This window comes from Sinocyclocheilus anshuiensis, unplaced genomic scaffold (genome assembly GCF_001515605.1).
Source record: "Sinocyclocheilus anshuiensis isolate Anshui unplaced genomic scaffold, SAMN03320099.WGS_v1.1 scaffold949, whole genome shotgun sequence".
Lineage (NCBI taxonomy): Eukaryota > Metazoa > Chordata > Actinopteri > Cypriniformes > Cyprinidae > Sinocyclocheilus > Sinocyclocheilus anshuiensis.
The window spans coordinates 291,331-315,891 of NW_015554135.1; the positions used below are offsets into that span (position 1 = coordinate 291,331).

The 24,561-nt window shown below is 37.1% G+C and overlaps 1 protein-coding gene across 2 annotated transcripts in view; it reads left to right on the forward strand.

Annotated features, from left to right (window-relative positions):
* The window catches only part of LOC107670370 (homeodomain-interacting protein kinase 2), a 106,543-nt gene extending 89,226 nt beyond the window's left edge, over positions 1-17,317 (forward strand). The window contains exons 6-15 of one of the 2 annotated variants that reach the window (XM_016462943.1): positions 1,038-1,222; positions 1,319-1,481; positions 5,446-5,668; positions 6,543-6,664; positions 9,863-9,993; positions 13,074-13,253; positions 13,450-13,761; positions 14,709-14,956; positions 16,105-16,253; positions 16,338-17,317. In XM_016462943.1, coding sequence (XP_016318429.1) covers positions 1,038-1,222; positions 1,319-1,481; positions 5,446-5,668; positions 6,543-6,664; positions 9,863-9,993; positions 13,074-13,253; positions 13,450-13,761; positions 14,709-14,956; positions 16,105-16,253; positions 16,338-16,799 — 2,175 coding nt within the window. In that variant the 3' untranslated portion in view covers positions 16,800-17,317. The remainder of the gene's footprint in view (positions 1-1,037; positions 1,223-1,318; positions 1,482-5,445; positions 5,669-6,542; positions 6,665-9,862; positions 9,994-13,073; positions 13,254-13,449; positions 13,762-14,708; positions 14,957-16,104; positions 16,254-16,337) is intronic. The other variant, XM_016462944.1, reaches the window with a different exon arrangement.
* The last annotated feature ends 7,244 nt before the right edge of the window (positions 17,318-24,561 follow it).

Sequence of the window (24,561 nt, forward strand, 5' to 3'; positions counted from 1 at the left end):
TATATATATATATATAAATTGCTAAAATGTATATTTAGTGAATATTTAGTTAATTTGCTTCTTTTCATGTGCGTTGTATGTACAGATTAAATTGTTATATTTTATTATATTATATTTTGTTTTCGATTTAATACTGTCATAATATATTATTAAACTATAAACTATATTATTTTAATATGACCTTAATGCAGAAAAAAGTCTTTTGTTTGTTAAAGTCACGTTAAAATTTTACATTTTAAAATTTTAATCTGGAGCTCTTTTAGCCCTTTTAAAACATTTTAAAGGTGAAACTAAATTATATATCAGGTTTTGTTTATTTTCACATTCTCAGACAGATGGGAATATCTGGCCTGGCATCTGAAGCGTTCCTAAGTGAATATCTGTCAATTTGAGGGCAAATATTTGGGAATATCAGAAAGGTTACCGCTGTCCTCTGAGAACACACACACTTTTTGACTGACAGACCTGTGTATATTAATAGAGCTGTACATGTCAAGCACTGCGGGAGTTATTCACACACAAATACTCACATGTATTATTTACAAAAGCTGTAAGTTGGATCAGAAGATTCAGCTGACAGATTCCATGATTTGGGAACACCCAGGCTCGCATTCAACACACATTCAGCTACTAAGGATGATTTATTCTGCAATTATGGTAGCTAATTTACCCTACTGCCTACATTCATGGATTATCACTGTCCAGTGCATTTACAAATATTAACTTTTTTAATTTTGCATTAAAGCATTACAGCAATAACCCCCCCAACCCCTTACAATTTCTGTGCTGATTGATTTTGTGATTATTATTTTAAGTATGTGAAATTCTATGGAATTCTTTGGGATTTTGTTTTCTGAGGAATTCTGTGGGCACAGATTCCATGGTGATGTGTTAGTCAATGTTGCATCAGAAAAAAGAAGACAAGAGCTGGTTAACCTTATTTGAGGTTCCCTAAAGTACTTGTTGGTCTCTGTACGTCAGTCAGTCTGTCTCTCTTTCATTTCTCGCTCTCATCTTCTCTCTTTTGCTGTGTGCAGGTGAATATGACCACAGACTTGGAGGGCAGCGACATGCTGGCGGAGAAGGCAGACAGAAGGGAGTTTATTGACCTGCTGACCAAGATGCTGACCATCGACGCAGACAAGAGAATAACGCCCATAGAGACACTCAACCACCCCTTTGTCACAATGACACACTTGCTGGATTTCCCACACAGCACACAGTCAGTTACACTACACTACACCAACATTAAGTTGTAAAGGTTATGTAGTTTTATCAAATTATGTTTAGCTCGCTGACCATGTCTTTTTTCTTGCAGTGTCAAATCCTGCTTCCAGAACATGGAGATTTGCAAGCGTCGGGTGAACATGTACGATACAGTAAATCAGAGCAAGACGCCCTTTATAACACATGTAGCCCCCAGCACCTCCACCAATCTCACCATGACCTTCAACAACCAGCTTAACACTGTGCATAGCCAGGTCAGTATCCACACACACACATTTACATTATCACTTCTAACTAGCGACTTCCCATTTTATTGTTCTTAAATAAAGTTAAAGTCATGATAGGTAAGCCACATCTCTAACCCCTACTTTTGGCATTTTAGATACTATTTAGTCTTTGTAAAACACAAATTTAATTTCTTCATTGTCATTGCGTTTCTGACCTAGCCGAGTCAAAATTGCTCAAAAATGACCCTATAAGCTAAAATGAACAAATGTGTTTAAAAAGAAAATTAGTTAATGCACCACAATAAATCATCAAGATAAATGTATTTGAGAATGAAGGTAATAAATTACAAGATCATAAATATTTAAATATTATTTAAATATTTTAATGATTAAGTATTTGTCATTTTTAAATAGTGATTTATTATAAAAGAAATATTTGCAAAAAAAATCTGTTTTTTTCTTGATTTCCAGTAAAAAGGTCTTTAAAAAATTCTTAAACAAGATAAATGTATTTGAGAATGAAGATAATATAATTAAATAAATTATAAGATCATATATATTTAAATGTTATTTATTTCAGTTTTTACATTATTAAATATTAATAATATACATATTATATAATGTAATATGTATATTTGTTAAATAAAAAAAGAAACATTTGTGTAAAAAATGTCAATCAGAATTTTGTCTTGATTTCCTGTTAAATATGATTTTAAAAATCCTTAAACAATATAAATGTACTTAAGAAGCCAGATAATACATTTCAAAAATTACAAGATGATAAACAACTTATAATATACAAAAAAAGATCTTCCCTTATTATAAACATAATCCTCTCTAAACTGTTTTAAATGCTGTGCTTATAACAAGCAAAATTATGCAATTTTGCTTCTCAAGTAAATATTTGTAATTTTATGGATGTTAAGATGTTTTACTGAAAAAAGTAACATTAATATTTTTTGTTCTGTATGGACCAGTTTCATTCTGAGCATATCATAAAAAGTGGACTTTTGCTGATTTTTGCTAATTTATTAGGTAATTGCTATGCAGTTTCAACCTCAAAACTACAGCTAGGTCAGAATGCACACAGCACCAAGCTATAGTGACTTTATAAACTTTATCTGAATTCAGTTAAAATGATCCTTAGCTCAGTTTAGTTTCTCTTAAAGCTGCAGATAATTAATTGTACAGTATAACATGCACAGACTCATTTGCAGTGGGACAGCCCAAATAAATTAGAGTAGCATTGGCCCATTGACCACTGGCAGTATCGGATGACTTCCTTCAGTGGACAGAACACTAGTCATATCATGGGCCATTTGGGCTGTGTGTGTGTGTGTGCCTGAGTATGTGTTTCCAGCCTTGCAGCCCTCTGTCACAATGTGCTGATTAACAACATGACAGCCTCTACTTCCTGCTTGGCTTGCATTTTACTACTTTGCAGCCTTAAGGATTGCACCACTTTGTTTCCTTCTCTCCTTTTGTTTCCTCCTGTTTTGCCTCAGTGCAGTTTAGCTTTACCAGGGAGCATTTGTCTAAACTGCTGACAGAGGGCCAGGCATGAATCCCATAATGCCTTCATTTTGAGTTCTTGGATCGGCTCAAACCGTGACTTTCCCCTTCGAATAGATATGTCTGAAGTCAAAAAGTCATTCGGCTGTAATGTTATAGCATTCCGGTCTCACTCTAATGTCATGAGAAGAACGTTGTGTAGGGCATTCGATGCTTTCGAAGGGAAAGCTTGTGTAGCATTAGCCAGCTGTGAGGTTGAAGTGTTTATTTTGTGTGATGAATGCCATGGCGGCGTATTGATTAACTCTCTCCCCTGGTGCTCGTCGGCCTTGCTAAACGGGGAAAATGAAAAAAGAAAAGCGGTGTACTGAATTCTCCCCATACAAACCTTAATGAAAAGTCTATAATTACTAGCGGTGGCATGATATGAAACCGTATTGCTTTGGTAACAGATGAAAGTAAATAACACTAATCTCTATTAAACTAACAGATTTTGATGGTGCGCCAGCATTAGGCACATCTTTTTTGTCTATTGTATTAGTAGTAGTACAGAGGTAGTACAGATAGTGCAGGAAGACATGTGGAAAGAAAGGGGCTCAAACCCACATTTCTTATATCAGCTCCACTGCTCAACATTTTAATGTTGGAGCGTGTGCACCAACCACAAAGCCATAGCTTAGACCATTTTTCGTTTTAGAAGTTCTGAAGAAGATAAATATGCTCAAACTTACATTTTCCAAATGACCACTAAGCCATAGCTCAGACCATTTTTATTAGCTTTGGACATTCTGAACAGGCACATTAGATCATGAATAGGCCAGACTCAAACCCACATTTCCCATATGAGCTCTGTGGCTCAGAATATTGATGTTAGAGCTTGTGCACTGACTGCTAAGTCATGGCACAGACCTTTTTTCAATTTAGAAGTTTTAATTTGGTGCATGGGAATAAGAGCTGGCCAGACCCAAACCCACATTTCTTATATTAGCACCAAGATGCCTTAGCATGTGCACAGACCCCTAAGCCATAGCTCAGACCATTTACACCATTTTTTTTTTTAGTTTTGGAAGATCTGAGTAGGTGAATGGGACCATGAATAGGCCAGACTAAAACCCAAATAAGCTCAAAATATTCATGTTAGAGCATGTGTGCTGACCACTAAGCCATAGCTCAGACCATTTTTATTAGTTTTGGAAGTTCTAAACAGGCACATGGGATCATAAAGAGGCCATGAAAAGTCTTATATTTGGAAGTTTTCAATTGGCACATGAGAACAAAAGTAGGTCAGACTCAAACCCACATTTCTTATATTAGCACCAAGCCTCAAGGTTTTGATGTTTTAGCATGTGCACAGACTGCTAAGCCATAGCTCGGGCCATTTTTTTAATTTTGGAAGTTCTGAATAGGGCTCATGGAACCATAAGCAGGCCAGACTCAAACCTACATTTCTTTTATTAGCACCAAGGTTCAAAATGTTGATGTCGTTGCATGTGCGCAGACCGCTAAGCCTTAGCTCAGACCATAGCTCAGCAGCAGGCCAGGCTCACACTTTTCCCAATTGAGCTCCAAAAGCTCAAAATATTGATATTGGAGAACATACGCTAACTGCTAAGCCATGGCTCGGATCTTCTTTTTCGTTTTGAGCAGAAATCACGCCCTTTCCTCTCTCTGGCGATGTTACCACATTCATATTTTTACTTCTGGCTATATTTTTGTCTTGTGTTTTCATTATCGAGGGAGAGTGACTATGATGGAAGGACCTGCACAATTCTTTTGAGAAGCATATTCGGTTCACCGTTCTAGATGGAGGAGAGGGAGTTCCCTCGTTCATCAAACCTCCTAGACGGCGCAAATTCCACATTGATAGATGAATAAACAGATGAATGTGCTGCAGTCAGGCCGGATTAAAAAGCACTGGAGGGGAAATCTAGTGCAGAGGCTTTGAAGAACAGATTTTCTCTCCCCTCACCAGTTAGATCTGTGTGTATATTTAATCATAGCTTTAGCGCAAAGAGGGATCATTATCTGCTGCTAATGAGACTGAGCAAATTCAATGAGTTGAAGGGTCCTAGCATTGATGGAGACTGTAACACAAGAGCATTGATTGAAGCTCTCTTACCTCCTCTTTCCTCTTTCCTTACGCTCAATAAGTCATTTTGTAGAAAATGCCTGAACCCTAATGCTGTCTGCACACAATAACAGCTAATAAAGCGTTTTAGTTGAACAGTATTGTGGTATTCGCTCTAAGAAATTACTCAGAATTTAACACAAAGCATGCTTCCTGTGCTTGCTGCCTGCAGTTTTCATTTTTTTGTACAGCCATCCTGTATATCAAGAAATATTTTAAGGAGTTTATGTTCATCATTTGCTCTTACTTGAAATTTTGCCCCTCATCATTCATTGTTGCTCCACCCAATCCCCACACCCACTTCCTCGTGCTTTTGTTTGTTTGTTCGTTTGATCCCATCGGTTCCTTTAGGCCACCAACCTGGCTCCCTCTTCCACCAGTGCCACCCTTTCCTTTACCAATCCTGATGTCTCCATACTAAATTACCAATCTGCACTCTACCAGCCTTCTGCGGCCCCTATGGCTGCCGTGGCCCCCAGGACCATGAACCTCCAACCCGGTGCACCACAACTCTGCGCCGCCCGACCCGATCCCTTCCAGCAGGCCCTCATCGTCTGCCCTCCTGGCTTCCAAGGTGAGTGCTAATTTAATTTATATTAAACCCTGGATATTTCTGATATAGATTTGGCTAAACTGTATCTTATTTTATAGGACTAGTTCACACAAAATGTGCAATTCTGTCATTATTTACTCACCCCAAGGTCGTTTCAAGCCTGTTTGCTGTTATTGTTTCTGTGTTTAAAGAATTTTACCCATTTTACCTATTTATCTCTTTACATATGACGGCAGTTCATAGTATCTGCTTCAGACAAATATCATAATAATGGTCCATACGACTGGTGCACAATATTCCAAGTCTTCTGAAGTCATACAACAGATTTATGTGATTATCCGTGCCATCATGCACTGATCAAATTTAACAGAAACTTTTGTCAAGATTTGAAAATGAAAACTTGAAGTTTTAATCTGTTCATAACACAAAGCTATGGAACCATTCAAATGTTTGGAGTCAGTAAGATTTGTATTTATTTAATATAATAGAAATAATAGAAATTTATTTTTATGCAGGAAGGATGCATTCAGTTGATCAAAAGTGACAGTAATGATATTCATCAAATATTTATTTGACTTTTCTATTGCACTTTCTAATCATTTAAGATTCCAGATAAAAATCTTGGTTTCCACAAAGATATGAAAATTAAGCTTTGCCACAACAGAAATACATTTCATTTTAAAAATAATTTAAAATAGAAAATGTTTTTTTTTTAGAATTGTAGTAGACTTTTAAAGTGTTTTATGTGGTCATTGTATGGAAAGAGCTGTGTAAAGATTCATTTAAATGTCATATAAATTTGAAATGAGTAAATACTGACAGAATTTTAGTTTCTGATTGAGTTATTTCATACATTTTGCCATCTAATGGTGTTTTCCTTGTTATTTCTTCCCAGGTTTGCAAGCTTCACCCTCTAAACACACTGGCTACTCGGTGCGGATGGAGAATGCAGTTCCCATAGTAACACAGGCCCCCGGTGCCCAACCTCTACAGATCCAGCCAGGCCTTCTGACACAGGTATAGCCAGACATTGCCCCCATTGCCATAGCAATACAAAGCCACATTTCCTAAACTAATTACACCCCTCCGCCTTTCCCAAAATCTCAATTACATCCGAGTTTGGTTCCAACGAAGAGCAATTAGCATGACCTACTTTGTTTTAATGATATAAGTATAATTCACTTTTCCTTCAACAAAATCGAGGAGACACTCTCATTTCATGGCCAATAGAATAATTGAAGTCGAGTTGGATTTATCTCTGCATGCTCTGCTCTAGCAACTGGAGTGGCCTGTCTTTCCCCACTGGAGATTTTACCCCACTGATGGTTTGCTTTCCTGCTTCCACTAAGTCAGGCAAGTGTGCTTCATTCCTGGAGTTGGAGGAAGTCATGCTTTGATGAGCAAGACTGAGGTTGGCTATAAATGAGGTCTTTGGATGCTGAGGGATTTGTCTACCCTCTGGAGCCGCAAGGCAGGGCCCAGACGGCTTTTAAATTTGAGACAGGGTGGCGAGATTCAGAGCCGTTTAGCTAATTTGTAATTTATCCACAACATTTTCAGTTTTCCTGAGCTGAGCTCTTGTTGCTTTTTGAAGACTCTACAGATTAAAGGAAAGGTTCAGCCAAAAATGTAAATTAATTACTTGCATTCATGTTGTTCCAAACAAACCCTTACTTCTCTGAAACATAAAAAGTGATTTTTTTTTAACAATATTCTGTTTACTCTTTTCAATTTAATGAAAGTGAATGAGGACTGTGGCTGTGAAGCTCCAAAATGACAAATGAAACACCATAAAAGTATCAAAAAATGTCCATATGACTCATGCTGAATCATTCTGAAAGTTCATATCCGTTATAGCATGTTTATGAGAGAAGCAGCAATATTTCAGCAAAGAACGAATTAATTCTTGAATCAAATCAATGAATCAGCTTATCCGGTTCACAAAATCAGTCTGAATGATTAATTCACAAATCAAAGTTCAGATTTGATTTGTTAACTGCTGTGTTTCATTCTGCTCAACTCATTCGAGGAAAAGACCATCAGCTAAATTTTGGTCTGTTTATCAAAAAAAGCTATCATGACTTCAGAAAACTTGAAATATGATGCATGAGTCATATGGACCACTTTTATGATGTTTTTACAATGTTTTGGCAATCTGTTTGAAAAGCTCCAGTTTCCATTCATCTTTATTCCACTGCAGAAAGAAAGTCATACAATTATGAAACGACATGGTGGTAAGTAATTGATGACTGAGTGAAAGGAAGGAAAGCCTACAGATACTGAAAACTAGACTAGATGTTTGTTTTTTGTTTTTTTTACATTTGAAATAGGATGGTTGTAATTCGTTATAATTATAATTCATCTGCACACTTTTTCAGCTGAGCTGAGCTTTGCTTGTGTTGCTGTTTCATGGCTCTACCCGACTGCTTAATACTGTAATGCATCTTTACTGTTCCTCACGTTCAGGAAAACCCGTGCATAAATTCCAAGGGTGATTATCGGAGCGCTGCATTAGGAAAGGCGGATGGGAATGGGGATACTTGTTCATCACTACTTCAGGGCCTCAACCGCCCATTCTCCTCCCTTTAACCCAATCAGCCAGACCACATCGCTCCTGGTGCCAGTAGAGTGGGTTTCTGGAAGGCCTCAGCCTTTATCTGGAACAGGAATGCAGAAAATGTAAAAACCCCGGGGGTGACAAAAGGCTTTCACCCCGTGAGGGCAGAAAAGCTGTTAGGGGGGTAGTTGCAGAGATGGCCTTTCATGGAAAACTCTACTCTTATCTGGGTTAGCGTTCCAGGCCAGACGATACAAATACACAACCCAACCCAGAGTGAGAAAGGAGGATGCAAAGTGTCAGGAATGTAGGCAAAGGGCTTTGGGGACATAGTTCTAATGAAATTATTCATGTCAAACACAATAAAACAAATTACAATGACAGGATGATTATAGTTTGAAGTAACTATTTAATAACTAAACTATTTTAAAATGTAATAATTTAATAATCATTATCGCTCTAATAATATCAGTCCAGTGCACTCCAGAAAGTTGACCTTAAATAGCTGGAATTCCCCCCCCAAAAAAAGGCCAAGATTCACTTCTTTTACAATGCTAAATGTGTAATCACAGCCTTTCAGACATCGTAAAAGCATTTTTTCCACTCTTTCCCCATCACCCTCCCTTATTGGTGTGAGTGCTGTGGCCCATACTGATGGACTGGTAAATAGATGTGCAAAGGGTATTAAAGAAACAATTCATTAGTTGTACATTAAACTGCTAATCAATAAAGCTGCATTAAACTATTAGAGTTGCAGACACTCTTCTTCAAGCTCACATCTCTGGGCAAATTATGCCTGGCACTCCCCGCACTCCTCACCCACCATACAAAGCAGCTCCTCACAAAGCCTCTGAATAGGGCCCCTGAATTTAATTAAAGTCAGAGCTGATTTGGAAAATGTCTAACACATCAGCACACAGCCTGGGAGATGCCACATCTCTTTATTAAGGCAGGGTCTTATCTTTTTTTATAGGCAGGAGCCAAGGCCGTACGCAGTATGCAGGGGCCCCGTCATCTAGATACCGGTGCCAAGGAATCAAGGGAGGGAAATGAATGAAGTTCCAACGAAAGTGGCACAAGCTTTTTGTTATTCCAGAGAGAGATCTTTTATGTTGTCCATAATTTGCTGCTTCAAAGCTTCAAAGCATCTTCATTTTCAGACCAAGAGAATAATTAGCTTAGAAGATGGATGGGTTATAAAATTGTTTATAATTGACCTCTTCTGTTCATATTTTGTTAGAACAATTTAATTAAACGATGTCTCTTGAATCTAGGCCCGAATGCTGACGCTACTGTGTCTTAAATAACTAAATGACCCCTTTGGTGGTTGTTTGGCACAGTTTAGCACTTACTAGCGGTCATTTCTCTAAATAGCCGTATCCTTTTTCTCCTCTCTCTAAATACGTTGGTGCAGTACCCTGGCCCGATTTGATGTGCCAGGTTACGGGGTCTTCACTCTGACGCCAATTAAATCACAAAAGGTCACTGAGTCCGTGTGCTGTTGGTTGCTAGTTGGTGTTCATATCCTACTCGACTGCAGTATCTAACTATATGGGATCACATGAGCTCCACTATCTGTAGATGTTCGACCTTCTGATGGAGATGTACCTGATCTCTGTACACTAACTTGGTGTTTTCCCTCCATCTTGACTCTACAGCAGGCCTGGCCGTCTGGTACTCAACAGATTCTCCTTCCGCCGACGTGGCAGCCGCTCACACACACTTCTGTCCAACACGCCACCGTCATCCCCGACTCCATGACCAGCTCACAGCCTCTGGCCAACTGGAGGTGAGAAACCACCATGCCGTCACTGCTAAAGAGGGCTATTGTGCTTGCTATAGTACATTTATTCTTAGGCCATTAGTGTTTAATTTTTTTATGTCAAAATGCTTTTTTCTGTTCTAACAAAAATGAAAATTCTGTCATATTTACTCACTCTCATGTCACTCCAAAACGGTATGCATTCTGTTAAACACAAAAGAAGATATTTTGAAGAATGTTGGTAGCCAAACAGTTTCGGGTCCCTTTGACTTACATAGTATGGACAAAAAATAATATGGAAGTCAAAGGGACCCAGATCTGTTTATGCATAAACTATTGTATGTAAACCATTTGGAAACTCTCAGAAAATGTTAAAAAAAACCCTCATGGGTACATATTATTACTCTAAGGTTCAAATATTTCATGTGTAGATAAGGTACAAAGTTGTCCCTTTAACTGTACCGCCCCAGTGGCAAACTGTTGTACCTACAGTTTTTGCTTTTTTTTTTTCTTACAGTGTAGGTTGACTTCCCAGTAAAGTGTTAATACTTTGGCTTTGTGGTGCTTTCAAAACATTGCTCTTTTTGGGGATCCTGACCCATGGACATTTGTCTCAACCATTGGTTTGAGTTTGAGGGCAAGACCATTGGCAGATGGGGGGAGTGTTTGAGAAACTATCGTTTTTGCAATAGATTGCAAAAACTTTTCAGCTGCCTTGGTTCCAGAAGCATTTTTCCCATTATTTTTTCACGTAGGGATTTATAAAAAAGTCTTTGTTTAAGAGTTTTACACCATGAGCCTAACCAACCAGGTATGAGGTGAAACACAACATTACAAACTCTGATTTGAAGCAAAGAATTACAAAGTATTTGACAAAGGTACAAGACCGCAGTGGTTTATGGGAGTGGGTGGGTTCTAAAGTGTTCTTTTGGCACAATTTGCTTCGCGATGATCTGATTGGTGGAGATTTCTCTGTAGAATTATGAATAATGTCATTTTCTGCTGTTGAACGTGATTATTCCTAAATTAAATCAAAATAATGTGGGGTGATGGCTTCAACAAAAGCGTTTACCATCAAATAACAACCTCGTAGCTCACAGTAGGTCTGTCTTTAAAGGTTTCTTTATGGAGAAAATGAATGAGATTTTTATTTCTGGAACCCGACTGTTTCACTCTGTTCCGTTTAGATGTTGGTGCCACAGAAGCTTTTATCTTTTGTTTGTTTTATTTAGCTGGGCAGATCTGGTACAATTACATTATGTTTAATAGCGACTCCATTAGCATTTTAAAATTAATTAAAACGAAACATACTTATACCATGCTGATTATAAACAGGCATGTGGAACTCAACCAATCTATTTTAAGATATCATGACTGGTGATCCATATATTTGACGGCAGTTCAGTACCGCAACACTGGGTTTTAATAATCTCCTAGATTATGAACTAAACAGATTAAATTATCTAGGTTGCTTAGTCTGCGTAATGCACCTACAAAGCCATCATGCATTTAAATTATTCATTTGGAATGAAGGAACGGAATATTTTAAGTCTGATATATTCTGGATTCGTTTAGAATTCATGTTGGTTTTTTGTATTAGAACAGTGAGTGTAGGAGCGTGTCTCTGGCTAGGACAGGGTAATGGAGTCAGGTTGTGCTGTCCTGCACGAGGTGAATGTATTACATATGAACGTGTGCTGATATCTGCAGATCATCACATCAGCACCTTAAGCTCAGCCCGGAGGGCTTGGTAGTCCTGAGCCAGTCCGGTTGGAAGAGTGTCGCACTTTACTGCAGAGAGATTTCTCCTCTGAGATCTAATGCTGTCCTCTGCTTCTTTGCTGCTTGCTGCAGTCACTGCTGCCCCCTCTGGCCAAATGTTACATTGCATTTATTCTTCATTTAGATACAATTTTAGTTGATGATTGAAGATAGTACAGATATCTAAATGCTAGATACAAAAGATTTAGTGTTTATTCCTATATATGAAGTATTTAATTCTGACAAGTAGTGCAGTGATATATCAAAATATTTTGGGGGGGGGGGATGATTAGTGACCATTGCCTCTGACATTGTTTCAAGTTGTTACTTGAATCTGTTTTTTTCTGTAGCATATTTTATGTACTGCTGCAGAGCTGTCAAGTTGAAAGCAAAATATTTAAACATCCTTATAACAAGGTGCAATAAATTCACATGAGATGCAAATCATCATAAAATGTTAAGAATAATTTATAGAGAATGTATCTTGAATCAATGAGAAATAAATGTCAGATTCTGCACTACCAAACAAATAAATAAATAAAAAATTGTAATCAAAATTACATTTAAAAGCAAAACAGAAGTAGAGTTTTGAACTGTCAGTAAATGTATAGTTTCATTCCATTATATTTTTTTCATATTCCATTACATATTTTTGTATTAAGCATATCTATATCATATTATCTTATGCAATTTTGCTTGTCAGATAAATTTGTCTTGTTGAAATAATGTTTAGAATTTTTAATTGGAAAACAAGTCAAAGCTACTGATTAAACTTATTTTTTAAATATTAATATTTAAATATACACTGCTGTAATACTTTTATTCAGCAAGGATGCATTAAATTAATTAAAACTGAAAGTAAAAACTTTTGTTTTGTGACAAAATATTTCCATTTCAGATTTTATATATATATATATATATATATATATAAATGCTGTTCTTGTGAAATATCTAATCATCAAAAACTCCTGAAAAAAAAGTGCATTATGCAACCCAACCAACACTGATAATAAAAAGAAATGTTTGTTGAACACCAAATCAGCATGAATGATTTCTGAAAGATCATGTGACACTGAAGACTGGAGTAATTATGCTAAATAAAATCAGCTTTGCCATCACAGAAATCAATTACATTTTAAAATATATTACAATAGAAAACAGTTATTTTAAATTGCAGTAATATTTCATAATTAGACGTTTTACTGTAATTGTGATCATATAACAGCAACCTTTTTGAGCATAAGAGACTTCTTTCAAAAACATTAAAAAATCTTACCGTTCTCAAACTTTTGAATGGTAGTGTAGACTTTAAAGGGCATGCTTTAATTATGCTTGTTTTGTTTCAGGAATTCACATCCCCATGGCAGCCATTACAATCCCATTATGCAACAGCCAGCCTTACTGGCAGGTCGCGTCGCCCTGCCCTCTCAGCAACCTCTCAATGTGGGTGTGGCTCATGTCATGAGACAGCCATCAAACAACAGCTCCTCCTCCAAAAAGAGCAAGCAGCATCAGATGAACAACAGGTCAGACAACCCTTATAAAAAAAAAACTGCCATGGTAAAGTTATACCATCAAGTGGTAATATTCATATATACCGGTATTGGTATTTAAAAGGTACATCAATTAAAGCCATGGTATAATATGGTAAAATTAAAAAAAAAAAAAAAAACATGGTTTTACCATGATTTCACCCTAAAACCCTTTAAAAAAAATTCTTAGGAACGTGTCAGCATATGACGTGTCCTCCACCCAGCCGGTGACATCACCTCAACGCTCCAAACGAGTGAAGGAGAACACCCCCCCTCGGTGTGCCGTGGTTCAGAACGGCCCATCACAGACCTGCGGAGGTGGTGGAGTAGTGGGATGGGGAGGCGAGCAGGCATGTAGCACCACTAGAGACCACCACAGTCAACACAACCCACCGCGCCAAACCATCATCATCCCCGACACCCCCAGCCCGGCCGTCAGCATCATCACCATCAGCAGTGACACGGATGAGGAGGACGACCTTAAACAGCCCAATAACACCAGGTCCGTAAAATGGGACGAGCGATTTCAGTACACGGTTCTGTAATGTGCTATATTTTTGAGTGAAAGTGGGAAATAATGTAGGACAGGATTTTATCCATCCATTTGATTGGATTGTGTTATGTTAAGATGTAATATTATTGCTTAAAATGTTTTCTCTCTGTGCGGGCTTGATTATGGCAAAATCATTTCAGAGGTGGAGAAAGTTATTACATTTTGATGAATGATTATAAAAACAATTTGTTTTCTGTGGAATAACTGATGAATCATGCACAATAAGACCAGGGACATTTATTGAGTAAATAAATGGGGTCAATTTTGTCTTTTAAATGCCTATTCAACTCAGGGAAAATACTGAATAATGCCTTGAAAATGACTTTGGTGGTCTTGGGAGTTGAAGATTTTACCTAACAAATATGACATTGTGAAGTATTATTACACAAAACAATGCTTGAATAACTTCATATGCATACACAGTAAAAAATTGGTTGAATTGGTTAATAGTACGTTGGTTAATGGTTCCCTTACTGTATACAGTGAAAAACTGTTATAAATCTAACGGGACATTTCATGTAAACTACTGTTAAATTGACAGTTTTTTTATTTGGAAAAAACAAACAAACGGTAAACTGACATTCCCAGAATTCCCAGTGAAGTTTTTTCTTATTAGTTATGTACATTAGAGTTTTATGTTACATCTTATGTTTATAAATTCATGTTTATTGCATTATTTTAGTGTCGTGTGTGTTACCATGAAGGTGTTTTGTATTTGTTTGTATGACACTGCACCTTCTCTACAGTATATTTACTGTATTATTTACTGTAAAGTTCTTGCAACCACAGCTGCCGTTTTATACCATAAATTCAAATTATTTTCTTTACAGTGTTTTATTTTGTTTTTATTTCCAATGAATCGCCTTCCTAACCTTCCTGTTTTGCCTTCTCAACAGCACGTCATCCAAACAGAGGAAGAATGTCATCAGCTGTGTGACGGTCCATGACTCCCCTGACTCTGACTCCAGCAATACCAGCCCATACACTGTGGAGTCTCGGCCTAATGGCCCCAACGCCAACAGCTACGACTCCAAAGGCGCTGTCCTGGACAACTACAGCAACGGGAACCCCCGCACCATTATCATCCCTCCACTGAAGAGCCAGACCAGCAAGAATCTGGGAGAGTGTGACAGACTCCTGCCTGGTGAGACAGGGGAAGGGCTGATAAGCTGACAGAGAAAAAGAAACACCTGGCAGAGTCTGAATCAAGCATCAATTTAAAGTGACAATTCACTGACAGCCTCTGATATGCAGCGTAGATTTATTTAGTAGATTTATGTGGCATTTCAAAATCTGTGGGCAATAAAAAGAGCTTAGAGAGGTAATTCAACTCAGATCTGTTAAAAATTGTCAGAAGATATTTTATGACAATGCAAGCTTAAGTGTGATCAGCAGTACTGTTTTATTTTTTCATTATTGTAAAGCTCTCTGGAATACTAATTGATTCTAATTGGTTAATCGCTCTATTCTGTAGGTCAACAACAGTTTGTATAAGTCAAGTCAAGTCAAGTCACCTTTATTTATATAGCGCTTTTAACAATACAGATTGTGTCAAAGCAACTGAACAGCATTAATTAGGAAAATAGTGTCAATAATGCAAAATGACAATAGTAAACACAAATTTTTCAGTTAAAGACAGTTCATCATTGAATTCAGTGATGTCAACATCCAGCTCAGTTTAAATAGTATCTTTGCAATCAAGTCAACGGTATCGCTGGAAATGAAGTGTCCCCAACTAAGCAAGCCAGAGGCGACAGCGGCAAGGAACCAAAACTCCATCGGTGACAGAATGGAGAAAAAACCTTGGGAGAAACCAGGCTGCTAAATAAGGACTGCTAAACTATATTTGATGCAGGCAATTGATTTCCTACATAGATGTGCTAACTTCATGTCTCTTTTTTCAGTCTGTGATCTCTTTCTTGTCACATAATTAATGCATTTGGGAAAACTTGTTGAAAATATAAATAATATTGTCTTCAAATTATTTTTTCCAAATGTATTTTTATTAGATTTTTTTTTTTCAGTTTTATTTAACACGGTAAATCAATCAATATTTCCAACATTTTATTCATTCATTCATTTTACACACACAATTTTTATTTGTATTCATTTATCACAAAATAATTCCCAACTTTATTTCCAACTTTATTTTATTTTTTCAATTTTATTTAACACAATATAATCAATATTTTCAACAATTTTCTAACATTGATCTAGCTACCCATCCATCCATCACAATATAATCCCAACTTTATTTCTAATTATTTTAACATGTTTTATAAATTCAAACAGATACGATGAACCACCAGAACTCCACCTACAAGTTCAAAATGTCCAATGGTGGCTTGTCTGGCAACAACCACTCTTCAGGAGGCGGGACATACCGGCAGCAGCGCTTGGGGCCACACCCCTTTCAGCAGCAGCCTCTAAATCTCAGCCAGGTATTTCAGTCAAGAATCTCATACCTGGTTTCTTAGTTCATATATTTATTCACACAAGTAATATGGAGATATCCCCTCATTTAGGCCCAGCAGCACATGGCAGTTGAGCGCAACGGAGGTCACCGGCGACAGCAGGCCTACATCACCCCCACTATGGCCACCCAGGCTCAGTACTCCTTCCACAACAGTCCCACCCACACAGCTAACGTTCATCCCCACTTGGCCGCTCCTCATCTGGCCGGACAGCCACACCTCTACACCTACACTGCCCCCACGGCCCTGGGCTCCACCGGCACGGTGGCCCACCTGGTCGCATCGCAGGGTCCAGCCCGTCACGCAGTACAGCACGCTAGCTACCCGCCGGGCATCGTCCACCAGGTGCCTGTTAGCATGGGCCACCGCGTGCTGCCCTCACCCACCCTGCACCATGGCCAATACCAGGCCCAATTCGCACACCAGACCTACATCAGTGCTTCTCCTGCCTCCACTGTCTACACTGGATACCCGCTGAGCCCCACCAAGATGAACCAGTACCCTTACCTCTAAAGCTGAAACACTGGAGCCCAGCCAATCGCTGCTTACCATTTCTACCCTAATCCCACCTAGAGACAGAGAGACATGCTGAAGCCTATCGACATTTAACCCCCATCCCCTTGTTCCTTTCATGCTTAAACTTGAAGACAATGAAGACGCCGATGGATAGAGGAAGTGTACTCTCAGAGGGAACAGAAGGGTACTGAGGAGTTTTCCTTTTTTTAAGATGAGTTTTGTTTTGCCTTCTCAAAAGGGCCAGTTAACGTTTTATTTCGTGATCTGGAGGTTTCGTTTCTTTTAAAACAGAATAAGGAGTTTTTGCTTTCATAGTTTCTTTTACAACAATGTCTCATCAACAGGCCGTTTGGGAGAGACAGAGTTTCGTTCGATGGAGATTTAGTTTGCTTTTCCCTTTCTTGAAATTCATTTACCGACTGTTGAGCCGAGGTCACGACATGGATGTTTTGAATTCCTACAAGAATTTTTTTGGATAAGGTGAAATACGGATATCTGCTGCTCTTCAAAGAAAAAAAAACATAACGATGGCCTTGAACTGTCTTAAACGTTTCCAAATTACATGCGGCGAGGTATGTGCATATTCCGCCATGCTCTCCGACAAAAAACACCTGGAGGAATCTTCTGGAAATAGGACGACAAAACTTTCTAGTGTATTTATAGACTTTTCTTTGTTTGTGTTCACATTTAGAAAAGAAAATAGGTTTGTTATACCGTAGAACATTAGCTGGGCCCCTCTTTGTAGAATGTAGCAGTATGCACCCGTTGATTTCATGAAGAACCTTTCTGATACCAATAGATTCTTGTTTTTCCTCTTTCAATGTGATTGCACAAAGTGGTTACAATAACATAGGCATGTTCAACACGGTAGTCGGTCGCGTTTGAGTGCATGTGTGCGCTCAGCGCCTCTGTGCGACATATTCCTCCACAGTCTTAGGTTTATCATTGTTACCTTGTAGTGCCTTACATATATTACGACAGTTTACTTGGCTGGAAACCCTCTAGAACCAGATGCTAGTCAGAGAGTTGGCTCCTAGGTTGAACATCTTCATCCAAGCTGTTTCATGTTTTTTTTTTATTTATTCCAGGTGTAAGCGTTAGCCCTAAACGTTATTTAAATGCTTGTCATTTAGCATGCATGAGGTCTTTTACATCTAAAGATAAAGACACTTGCCTGGGGTAACGAACCAAAGTCATCATTTAAAGATAAGTAACTTTTGTTCTGGATAGTGGATATAATTATTATTTATTTACTGTACATACTGTAGCTATGTGTTTTAGTACTTGCAGTCAATGCAACATCACTGATTTTAGGCTACATATGTGACCCTGGAGCACAAAACCAGTCTTAAGTCGCTGGGGTATGTTTGTAGCAATAGCCAAAAATACATTGTATGGGTCAAAATTATAGATTTTTCTTTTATGCCAAAAATCATTAGGATATTAAGTTAAGATCATGTTCCATGAAGATATTTTGTACATTTTCTACTGTAAATATATTAAACGTAATTTTTGATTAGTAATATGCATTGCTAAGAACTTCATTTGGACAACTTTAAAGGCGATTTTCTCAATATTTAGATTTTTTTGCACCCTCAGATTCCAGATTTTCAAATAGTTGTATCTCGGCCAAATACAACTCCTATGTCCTATCCTAACAAACCATACATCAATGAAAAGCTTATTTATTCAGCTTTCAGATGATGTATAAATCTCAATTTCGAAAAATTGACCCTTATTACCCTGGTCCAGGGTCACATATGTCATAAAAAGGAGACTAAATGCATATTTGATGGGAAAAGCCAAGTATCGCTCAGTCAGTTTGAGATCAGGCTGCACAATTTGTTTAAAAATAAATTAAAATATACCAAGTCTGAAGAGGTTGTGTTTATGGAAGGCTTGACTTGGTTTAGAAACCTGGGAGGGTTTGAGAAGGAGAGTCTTGTTAGGAGTAGGAGGTGCTTGTGGATGTTGAATTGTTGGAAAAGTGAGATGGCAAATTCCACAATTTTTAATGAGAATAGCATGTTGGCTTTGAGCACGTTGGTAGATGCCGAAGGAAGCCGTGCAGCACGACTGCACACCATACTCTGATTTAAGCGCTCGTTCAAGGTTCTGTGAAGATCTGTGGGGTTTTTATTCTCACGTACATTCTTGGGATTTGAACTGCCCCTAGTTGCATGAGGATATGTGCAACAACATGCACCGGAAATCAAAATTGGCTCGTCTTTTTCACTGTTTGTCTTACCGTAGAAATCACTTATGCTACAGGCATCATGTCAGTACAGAGATAATGAACGTGTAGAAATCTGTGGGCCAATGCTTGTCTTTTTTTTTGCTGCTTTTTTAACATTGATATGCTAGCCAATCATTTACACCGTGTCCTAACCATGTGCTCCGCAATAAAGTGATTAAAAAGACATGGACAATTTATATAGTACTTTATATAACATACCATTGAAAAGTTTGGGGTCAGTTCGAATTTTTTTTTAAATGGTTTTGTTTTGTTTAAAGAAATTAATACTTTTGTTCAGCAAGGACGCATTAAATTGGCCAAAAGTGACAGTAAAGACATAAAGAGATCATAATTAATGTTTCTATTTTGAATAAATGCTGTTCTTTTGAACTTTCTATTCAACAAAGAATCTTGGAAAAAAATGTATCTCAGTTTCCACAAAAATATTATAATAAGAAATGTTTCTTAAGCACCAAATCAGCATATTAGAATGATTTCTGAAGGATCATGTGACATTGAAGACTGGAGTAATGGCTGCTGAAAATTCAGCTTTGCCATCACAGGAATAAATTACACTTTAAAATATATTAAAACAGAAAAGAGTTATTTTCAATTGTAATATTATTTTACAATATTGCTGTATTTTTTATTAAATAAATGCATCCTTTTGTGAACATAAGAGACAAAAAATTAATTTTAACTTTTATAATCATTTAAGAATGGAAGGAATACAAAATAATAAAAAGAAAATAATAAAAGTTTTATTCAAATCGAATTAAAATTAATAAAAAGGTAGATCACATCCATGTTTTTTTTTTTGCCATGACAGGACATTTTTGCGATGTGATGTGCTGGGTAGCCCCGCCCACAGTGATCTCATTGGTCTGGAATCATCCACAAAGCTTTATGTTAAACATCAGATATATTCTGATTGGCTGTGATTATGTGGCGATTATGCACCTGGTTAGGACACAGTTGTTTTTATGTCTTCTGTTGGGCACATGCTTATGGAGTATCAAGTATATCCTCTTCTGCCCACACATCATGCCATAGAACTTGCATTTGAAGTAGTTTTTACATTGAAATGTTTCTATTTTATTGTTTTACTTTGCTAGGTATATTGTGTTCCCGTAGAGAGTGTTGCAATAATTTTTGTGGATGTTTATTAATTTTTTCATGTTATACGTCAAGCATCATTTGTTTGATTTCTGGTGGTCGATATGTAACTGTTTAGTATTCATATGTGGACCCTTGTCTGGTAGGAAGCACAGACTTTGTCCATGTGCTCGGCCAAGATCTGACACCAGTTAAGTTGTACCCAAGCCTTCGGTTTGCTAGCTTGTCAGATTTATTCATAAAGCTGTGTGATATGACTTAGGATGCCAATAGATTTTATTTTGTTGCTGTTGTCATATATTGGTTTAAGCTTAAGTTAGATGCTCATTGAAGCACACAGTTGAGAAAGGCTCCTTCAATGTAATTCGCATAAAACATTCCATTCCGGAAGGAGCCGTTTCTGACAGCACTGATCTGTAGTTTCCAGTCTCAGCTCACAGGGACTGGCCTGAACGTCCAAATCGGGACTCCGCTGGCATTTAAGGACTTTTTGTTCTTCCCACCAAAGAATATCAACATGTCATCGATGCACAGATGTGTCCCTTGCTGTAATGGAGAAGACCTGAGTGAGTTTCAATAACATTTGGAAAATGAAAAACATTTAAAATACAGGTTAGATCAGGTCGGTGTCAGAAAAGAAACTGTCGGTGGCATACGCTAAATAGAGATGACAAAAATAATGCACTCATGAAATTGCTGTTAGCACAGTATAATCCATTGTTTTGGTACCTTTCTCACACCTTTTGTCAGTGCTAGTGTGGACAGATCTCCCATTTTTGAATCTAATAAGAGGATTTGTGTAAGAAATGAGGCCCTTGTTTTTTTTTTTTTTTTTAGAAATGTCAATGCCACATTAATGCTTTATTTCAGTTATTAAAGCTGCTGTGTGTAATTCTTATAAGAGTATAAACACTGAACATGGCTTTGCTTTACAGCAGCATTGGATCAACCAATGGTGTGCGATGTGGGCGTGCGGTTGTTAGTCCAACCAATGGAAAATTGGGGGTGTGTTTTATTTAGTTTTGTTTTTTTCCAGTTCTTTTTGGTACCTATAGTGACGCATAAATTACACTTTAAGCTTTATTATTTTGGTTTTAACTACATATGTAAGAATCACATAGATAAATTAGTGTTTCATATAATGGCCTGTGCACTGAATCCAGTGCCGTTACCGTTTATGAAATGGTCACTAGTACAAAATGAATGTAAATTTCAGACTAAAATAAAATATCTGATCAACACATCATGATTGTTTTGGCTAGTAATCACTGAAATTGATCTAGCAATCAATTTCACTTGATCTAGCATTAATTTGACCCAAATTACAATTAATTTGAATCCAAATTATGCAGTTTGATGTGTTTTTAACTTATTTAAAGTGCCCCTATTATGGATTTTTTTAAATTACCTTTCATGCAGTGTGTAACAGCTCTAAGTGAATGAAAACATCCTGCCAAGTTTTAAATCTGAAAGTGCACTGTGTATGAAGTGATTGTCTCTCAAAAGAAAGAGTCGACTCTGAATCATTGAAACGAGTCGTTTTTAAAACGAATCCCAAGCCATTTCATGTTGATGTCAAAATTAAACATTAGCATATTGCCCGTCCACGTGTTGGTCTTTTCGCGTTGGTCTGAATGAAAATGCAAATTCATTCTTTGCCACTAGGTGCCACTTTTGCGTATTATAAAACAATGAAAGTGTTTTTTGACCTTGCATGCATGTCAACCTGTTGTTGGGGACTCCCAAAACCAAAATATGAACCTTTCATAACCCATAATAGGGGCACTTTAAATCATAGAAAGCCCTATTGACTCTACAAATATATGAATTATGAACAAGAAGTCTTTTTTTTAGATTCATAGTTTGTCTGAACTGTATACATTAATGAAGACAGTAATTTTAAGTTACCAAAATGCGCTAGAAAGAAGCATTAATGCCATTCATGATTTTGTTTTCCATCTTTGTCAAAATACGGCCTTCTCCTTTATTAACTGCACATGAAGCTTTAAGGAACCGTGACTATGTGTTGTATTAGTGATTTTTGGGGGTTTTGTTACACATTTAGCTTCATGAATATACAACCTACAATCAAAATCCAACTTCTGACATTACCGAATACGATGGATTCCGCCACTATAAGGACTGAAAAACATTCCTAAATGCTCATTGCCAGTCAAACCCCTGCTGGATGGCACCCAAATCAACACTTGTAAAGCACATGATCATGAATTAACTTTGTTATTGTTATTTTTTTGTCATTGAAGTGGCCACAGTACTTCCACAATTGTAAAGCTCCTTTTGTTCTGCTTGTTTTCATCTGAGTTTTCTCTCATGTGTGCGCTGTAACAGAACCATTAGGGGTTAATGCACCATTGAACTTAAGAGTGAATGTGCAAAGAGGCCAAATATGACAATACGGCCATCTTCATATGTTGTTTTAGAACCAAAACAAAAGCTAAACAATAATCATTATGCCCAAGAACACACATCTGTCAACTTTTTTTGGTTTAATCTACAGCATAGTCTGTGTCTGGAGTGTGCATTACAGAGTGACATTACTACAAGTGTGTAAACGTAATGTATTCACACGTAATCACCAATGAATGCAAGTGAATGTATTTGTGCAGAAACGTCACTCATCACACGAGTCGCCACAGTAAACCCGTTATGTAGCTGTGATGCACTGTAGCCGTTTGTGCAGCCATCGAAGACGTGAACAATTTTCTACTTGCACAGCAGCAAACATTCACAGTCAAATGTAAAAACTAAATATTTTTCTATAATGTTTCAAGACCTAAGAAAGCATCCGACCCCTGACCCCTGATTTTTGTCGATTGCTGTATGGTTTTCTCAGTAGTGTGTATCACATTAGTTGTTGTCAAAGCTATTGTGTGCTGCAGTATTTCCAGGTATACTTCTTTGTTTATTGTCTTTTTTATTATAATTATTATAATTTTGCTTTGTTTATTGGGGATTTGAAGACGTGTGATGTCTCATTATTTCAGTCTGTTAACGTAGCATTGTATGTACCCTGTACCTTAGGCTAATATTAAGTATGCTATGAGAATGGATATTTTACTGGCTTTATAGAATGTTAAAATGAAAATAATAATGACAATAATAAGAATGATTTAACTTCTAAAAATTGAGTACTTGCTACTAAGCGCTTGTGTTACCATTACAAATGTTGTGTGCTTCTCTTAATAATTTTCGTTGTAGAAAAAAAAATAAACAACCTGAGTGAATTTTATTAGGCTTCAACAACTAATGATAGCAGTATAAATTCATGGAGGATTTTTAACAAACCTGGGGGTTATAGAAGAATATAGTTATTTTAATCGTTCTATTTACTAACTGTAGGGTGTGAAGGGGCTCGCGTCGTGGTGAACTATGTTATAGCTTGTTATTCACTGTTACTTTTGATCATTTTTCGGTCTCCAAGGTGAATCGAGTTATTAAAGGAAATTTGTATGCTCACATATGCATATTGTATATGTGTAGAAATGTAATCACACTTTGTCTTGGATTTACATTAAACTGTTAAGTCACGGCATCAGTCTTGTATTTTCATGCGGTCATATTTTTTTACTATTACTACACATTTGTGCACTCTAACCAGACATTTTAGAAACCACCAAAGACAATGCTAATGAACCAAAACTCATTTTGAAGATTGAGGTTAGTTGTCACAGTAAGGGACTATATTTCAGTAATTATAAGGTTTCATTCTATCACTCTGCATAAGTGATTTCTTCACATTATTCAAATTATTTTCAGGTGATATTCTCTGGAAGAAGTTCTGGATTATACCTAATCTAATATCTATTGAATAATTAAAAATACAATACAATTTAAAACAATTTTTCATCACATTGTTTTTTTTTTTTTGGCTAAATCGATTACATAGATTTGGATGTATTTTTGATTTGGATAGAATTTTTAGATTGGGATGGATTTCTGTTCATTCTGTTGGTGCACATTTTTTTATTAAATGAAAAATAAATTAAATAAATAAACATACAAACGACGAGAACGCTGGCAAAAACAACAACAACAACAAATGGTTCCAGGTTCAGATTGATTCACGTTTTGCAATATATATATATTTTGTTTTAATATTATGCTCAATAAAAATGTGCTCAATGATCACTAGAGTGTGCTGTGACATAATCAAACTCAAATAAATTCTTGTACCGAATAGTTTACTAATGATAGGAATCTTCCCAGTCTTTAAAAATAAAACATGTAAAATCCTAAACAATTTTTAACCTGGTTTAGGTGAAAATGATGCAGCCACACAAGATCCGGTAACAAAACGCGTTGCCGTGAAAGCACAGACGCCGGTGGAGGTGTCAACCTAACCCGGATTCCTGAAGGACGGCGCGGGGAGCCAATGACCGTAGAGCC